This window comes from Phaseolus vulgaris, chromosome 5 (genome assembly GCF_051622355.1).
Source record: "Phaseolus vulgaris cultivar YP4 chromosome 5, ASM5162235v1, whole genome shotgun sequence".
In the NCBI taxonomy this organism is placed as follows: domain Eukaryota; kingdom Viridiplantae; phylum Streptophyta; class Magnoliopsida; order Fabales; family Fabaceae; genus Phaseolus; species Phaseolus vulgaris.
In genome coordinates this window covers 35080614-35087630 of record NC_143502.1, presented here as the reverse complement: position 1 = coordinate 35087630, position 7017 = coordinate 35080614, and the positions used below count along the sequence as shown (strand labels likewise).

Genomic DNA, 7017 nt, shown 5'->3' with positions numbered 1-7017 from the left:
TCAATGGATTATGTGAGGAATACTTGGAAAATATATTTTATTAGCTTCTACAACTCTAGGATCGATGATATTTGATTCGTTAAATCTTATATTGTTTAGTGTTAGTTTTAGTTTATATGCTTTTAATGTATACAAATTTCCACTTTACAAAATTAATTTATATTTTATTTTTTTATGTGGTTAAGGATTTATTATTTTATGAGTATTTATATGTTTATATATTTTATTGTCATATTCCAGAGTCTGTCTGGGATTTAGTCAATACAAGTTAACAAATATGAGGAAATGAAATATTCAAACCAAATTAAAAAAAAAAAATCATCACATAGACAATGGTTCACACCAAAATTGCCGTCTATATAACAATATAGGACAGTTATTTCAAAAAGTTGTTGTCTATATTGTCACTTTATTAATTTGTTCAATTTTGTCACATATTAGGCGACGTCAGGCCAAAATCGTCATCTATGTGTGACAATTTTTGTTTTTTATTTTTAACTTCCCAAAGAATATGGACGACGGTTTGTGCAAGAACATCGTCTATCAGAACAAAAATAAACAACGATTTTAGGTAGTAACCATTGTCTATATGCAAAATTATAAATGAAGGCTTAAGCGGTTGCCTATAGGAAATTTGTTTTAACAATAGTTGAGTGGACGATAGTTTTAAAATTATTGTTGTACGATATTAAAAATCATCGTCTAAGGACCTTTTTATAATAATGAAACAAGAATATTACATGCCCTACGTGTTATCCAACAAAAATACAATATGTCCTTACTTTTTATGTGCATGGTACTTGTGCATTTCATTGTTCAAAGGTGGTAGTGGTCAAGAAAATGAGTTTGGTAAAAATTGTTTTGCAATGTTATGTTCACATTTATTGGTGGATATGGTAGTTGTGGAGGAGGTGTCATGGTGATTAATGGAGGAGGAATGCTACCAAAATTAAATTAGACAAACTTTAAAGATATGAGTTCATATAACATAATCGATTATGTAAGACAATAATCGATTATGCTAATTTTGTGTGAATAATAATTAATTATGTGTTGTTGAGTGTGAAAAAATAGTCAATATTATATATATATATATATATTTATTTATTTATTTATTTATTTATTTATTTATTTATTTATTTATTTATTCAATATGATTAATTATATGCATGTATAATGGATTCTATTTGTATGATTTCAAGGTAATGTTGCACCAACATTTTGGCTTTTGATTTTGTGAAAATCTTTCTTTTGAGTTGAGTGATGCCAACTTCTTATATTAAGCATGCTAATTCAAATACAACTAAGCAAATTAGAAAAAAAATTCTTCCAATAAATTGAATTAAGTTATATTTTGTTAATAAGACAAGTATCATTTACTAAAATATATATTCAAATAATTAAGTAAAGTTGCAATAATATTAAAATACACTATTATTTAAAAATAAAAATATTAATAGTAGACTGGTATAATTTCTAAAATTGAATTTACATTTTTCTTCACTCGTCCATTTGGTATTTGGTTTTGCTGTGGTAAATAAAAACTAAAAAAGTTCAAATGAATGAATGAAAAAATCGTCTTAAAAATATTCTTATCACCTAAGTTTATCTCATAGATATGATTTTATATTATAATAACAATATTAAAAGATTAATAATAAAAATAAATTTCTAAAATAATAATTATAATATATAAAAATAATAAAATTTTAAATAATAATAGTTAATGTAAATTTATTAAATAATAATATTTATATTCTAATTCGTTGACATCTTTTATAATTATAAATATTTTATTTTTATTTTTTATTTAAACAAAACAAATTTAACAATTTTTCTCAACAATAGTTAATTTGTATTTTTTGAACCGAGTTCTTGAACAGTATAAAAACAATGTTTTAATCATAAATGACTTCCATTAACAAATAATTAATTTTTTTTAATTATCAGATTAACCTCAAATTTAAAAAATATTATATATCATCATTATCATTATGTTAATTATTTTATGTTAGACACTGTTTATTGAGTCTATAAAAACTATGACGGTTACATCAGTCAAGTAGTATTCAGTCAATACCAATACTTCCTTGGTACCGTATGGTACAGAAAATTTTACCAGTTATTAATGATAAATGATCATACATGATAACATACTTATTTTCTTATAATAACTATTTTAAAAGTATATCTAAAATGATTTAATTTCTTATTAATTATCAATCTAAAAATCTTTTTACTTGGATTGTATAAAAAGGATAAACTCGTAAGTAATTTATACCCCACCCACATGATGATTTGACAGTCAAAAAATTCAGAAAGAGTTTAAATACATGGAAGTAAGTTTTATATAGAAGGAAACTTTACTTGGGGTTGAGACACATGTGGGGTAAACCCAGCTACCCAACAAAGGGAACACTTAGTACCCAATTCTTGACAACATTTCAAAGCCCAGCTTTAATTTATGGTCTTTATTCTTAGGAATTCTCACGTCGGTTCTCGCGAAAGAAAAATAACACCGTGAAAATATTCCTTCCTTTTATAAACAACTGTTACCTATGGTAACAAATAACGAATCTTGGTAACATAGTTGTTGTGAAAAAAAATAGAAAATAGTAAAAGTGGGTTGATGATATGCATACTTTAGCAGAACCCCCGCTACACATGCTATTTATCTCGAGTCAAACAAGAATTTCAACAAACGGCGCTTTCATGTTAGGAATCTGACAGCGCATTCAAAAGTAAAAAAAAAAAAAGCACAGCATCATCAAACTCAAACTTTTCTATGGCAGGGCACCTAATTATGTAACAGGTAAGAAATTTTGTTACTTCAACAGTAAGAGTCTTCTGCAGTAGGTCTAGTTTTAAATGCTTATCTCTTGGATTGAAAATGCTTCAATATAAGTGACCATCTGCAGCTGAAAACGCCACTCATGTCACCATTATAATAAACGCGGAAAAACTCTAGCCCAAACAAGAGGATAACCCAAAAAAACAGAGAACAAAACTTTATAAAAGAGCAAAGATTATTATTGTTTTTAAAAGAAAATAACCCACAGTGGTCCCTATTCCCTCTGTGATGTTGCAATCAATTCCCAGGTACAATAACAGAGATCTCAAAAATGGGTCCGAACAAATATCTTTGATAAAGAGGTCTGAGTCATGGACCTTTCAACCATTCATATATATTAAAACAACACTGTTCACTAAATTCCCATAACAACCCTCACAAGTTCTGTAGCCGTAGACACTGAGTTCAAAAACATTAAACAACTTGATTTATGTAAGAGAGAAAGTAGAAAAGACAGAGATACTCTAGAAATAATTATATAGTTTACACCACACATTATTGAAATTTAGTTTAAATTTGTACTCTTTTAAGTGTTGATTAGTGACACCGATCATACATTTGATAGGTTATAGAAAATTTATTTTTAACGTTTTCATCTCCATGTTTAAATCTGAAAAACTGTGTATCTCTTGACCATTGCCAACTTAGGAGATTGATTAATGGTCAAGCTTCATCCTATTTGAAACGGAATTATCTCTCTTTCACAACTTTATCTCCCAGTTTGGTCATCAGAGAAGAGATTAAACACAATTTAGGAGAGTAGACACATCCTCCCTTCGGACAATGGTAGAACACTCACACAGTTCAATGGGTATAAAGATGTGATAGAATTTATTACGAGTTATTAGACAAAAATACTTGAAATGTTATTGGATTTAAACTCAAATTCTAGCCTATTTCGAAAGAGGATTATAATAATCTCTCGAGATACAACCTGTTGAAAAAATCAATTCAAATTTTTAAACATTAATAAAACAACATAAAAAGTGAAGATAGACATTCCAACTTCCAAGCATGATAAATGAATCTTAATTCTTAAAGAATCCCATTATTATGATAAAGAGACTTGAATTTTGTCATATAAAGGATATTATGAGAAAAGCAAATACAAAAAGAATTGTGATGTGTCTAATAATGCAAAGTCATGTATTTTCATTTTCAATGTCCTTTTTTGTGCCTCATGTTTTTTTATCTTCGTTTTTTTTTACTATCAGATGCCCAATTGTTGCCATAACGATTTATATATATATATATATATATATATATATATATATATGAGACGAAATAGTATGCATTAGCATCTGCAGCGGAAAACAGGTATATGCAGGGTTATAACGGGATTTCGCTATTCTTGGTTTGCGCTGACCTGAACTAACACATAAGAAAGAAGAAACATGAACAGCATACATGTTGTCCAGTTTTAATACATTAATAAAAGTGCTATATTTTATTTTTTTTAAGAAGATTGGTTGCTTAAACATGAAAAAAAAAACAAAAAACAAAACCTCAACCCTACAATTCAAAGTCATGTTTTGTCGTTTTGTTTTTTTTTCTCCTAGGAAACAAAAAAAAAACCCATCTTATCACGATGTTCCTTTACACAACCAACAGATTTAATGAAGGCCGTACCGGATCACGTTACAGTGATTTTGTCCACTAACTACGGATCATCGAATTCTTCTCTTCTCATTCTGAGTCCATCAGTGTCTCTTCCTATTATTGTGTTCTCCATTGGTTTTCCTCGTTTTTTTTTTGTTAAGCCAGGACAATGTGATATTTCCAACGACATTAATCGCTGTTGGATGGACCAGAGGATTAAATGTGTTCTTCTTCTGGTACTTCAGCATTGATGAAAATGAGAAAACGGGACCGTGTGTTTGTTGCCATAATCGGTGATTTTCCTTCTTTTGAACTCCTGCTCTTGTATCACCCCGTTGGTTTTTTCACTTTCCAAGCTTAGAAAATGTTCGTCTAACACATTAACCGGTGTGTCTGAAGTTGAATTTATATTCAACACAGATTCGTACTCCTCCCTGGCTATGTCCTGTATCACATTATAACATTGCACCACAGTTTCCTACAGTAAAATCATCGTACCCTCTGTTATCCACATAATAGTATCAATAATGGTATAAAAAATTTTGTTTTTCACCATTCATTTTACCATATATGTCGATAAAAGAAAAATGAAAAGAATGAAAGATGTGTACTTTGTTAACATACGAACAGTCGGATATTGCTCTTAAGAAGCATGGATATTGAAAGGGAAACAACTCATGTGAAGCATACAGAAGGGCTGACGCAGCAACTATAGATGGCTTGAATTCCAAGACCTTTATCTCTGAAAAGTAAAGTGAAATATCAAACATTATTTAACTCTAATCCTGGATTAGCAATCAAATTAACTCATTTAACTTACAATGTTCTAGTCAATTCAGCATTAACTATGGTTATACCTCTTTGTGACTTTAGAATGATTTCAGATGCTCGATCCTTCAAAACCTGCCTAAATGCCGGGTCTTTGAGCCTGAACAAATCCACGAAGAAGGGAATGAAAGAAAAGGGGGTGATCGAACGCATTCGCCACTGGAGAGCCCCCAAGACAATGCCCTCCATTCTTTGAACTGTTTGTGTCTCAAAAACTACACCTCCTTCACCATGATTCAGCAGAACCTGGTCACAAGCAATACTAGTTAATTTCAATTCAAGAAAAAGATTCAAAGCCTTAGGATGCTCAAACAGTTTACCTGGACGTCAGTGGCAGAGTATTCTGCTTTCAACATCTTGGCCGCTAAAGAAAAGCAAGATATTGCAAGAAGCTTGTTTGCCCATGGCTTTGGTTGCTGTTGCACAAACCCAGTTTTCGTTACATCTTAAGAGGGCATACTTTTTTTTTTATTGGTACAAAACTAATGTTTTAAATTTCCTTTGCCTTAACAATTTCATTACAATCCTTGAAATTGCAAGAAATCATGTCGATATTGTAAACAAATGTGACCACAATTTCTGTGGTATTTCCAAAAAGATTGATACTCCAGTTACATACCCTTTGAAACTAAGCATTAAACAAAGTGGGGTAAATTATGAACAAGCTGTTTGGTTTAGCTAGTTACCAATATTCCTTGGTTAGCGAGGAAGCGATCCAAGTAGTTGATAGCTAGGTAAGGAAGAACTGGATCGAAAGTGCAGGACAACTGAAGAGAAACGAAACAAGCAAGAAACCACGTTGAGAAACAAAACACCAAAACTGGATATTTGTCTTTGTCAAAGAAAGTGAATTTCGTTGGTGCTGGATTACCTGTGAAATCAAAGAGACAACATTTCTTCTAACAGAGATGTCGAAGTCGCTGGCTTTGAGAGTTTGACAGTAATTGGGTGGAGGGATGTGGTCGGATTCGATGAGGAAGAGGGAAGGGAGAGCATCCCATGGAAGGTCGTGGAAGTTTCCAAGAGGGTTTTCGAGGTTAAAATCCATGGACTCGAAACAAGTCTGTTTTGTGAAGTTGGTCTTGGTTAAAGGTTATGGAAGAGTAAGAAAGAATGAGCATTGTAGAAAAATAAATGAGATATATATACATAGAACAAAGAGAGTGTGTGTGAGAAGGTAAAAGGTAGTGAGAGAGTTAGAAATGTACTGTGGTTTCTTGAAATTGAAGGTTTTATTGGTGTTTTTGTTAGCACAGAGAGAGAAAAGAGGAAATAAAAAAATGGGGAAATGGATGAGGAAAGGAGAAAAGAGAAGGTAGTTGGTTTGGTCCCTCACCTGCACAGTGATGTGCACAGGGCTGCATGAGAGGTGAGTGAGTGAGGATGCTGCTAATGCTGTGCCAGAATAAAGGTTAAGACCAGTTAATGACCAAAAAGTTTGGGTCTCTTTTTCGAGGCTCAAATTAATACCTTACATTATTTTTAGACACCCAATGTAACTTACCAATGTCACACTGTAAATACCAGAGAAAACCATAAAATAAATAGTTTGTTTTTAGCTGAATGTATAAAAAGTCAGTACTTTTTTATACACTTACATATAATTTTAATAATAACAAATGTTTTTCAAACTGTATTTTTATAACATTACTGATTTTTTTTTTAAATCATGTTTTCAATAATGCATTATTTATACATGCTTCAGATATAAATATTGTTATTTGAGCATCTAACATATA

The 7017-nt window shown here is 30.8% G+C and overlaps 1 protein-coding gene across 1 annotated transcript; it reads right to left on the bottom strand.

The window, feature by feature from the left end:
- Nucleotides 1–4230: 4230 nt before the first annotated feature.
- CYCD6;1 (Cyclin D6;1) lies at nucleotides 4231–6718 on the bottom strand. The gene is made up of 6 exons (XM_068644040.2): nucleotides 6150–6718; nucleotides 5965–6045; nucleotides 5599–5694; nucleotides 5308–5524; nucleotides 5062–5192; nucleotides 4231–4928 (listed from the first exon to the last, which is right to left on the bottom strand). Exons 1-6 carry the CDS (start codon nucleotides 6324–6326, stop codon nucleotides 4692–4694), a joined length of 939 nt encoding a protein of 312 aa, XP_068500141.1. The 5' UTR covers nucleotides 6327–6718; the 3' UTR covers nucleotides 4231–4691.
- Nucleotides 6719–7017: the final 299 nt, after the last annotated feature.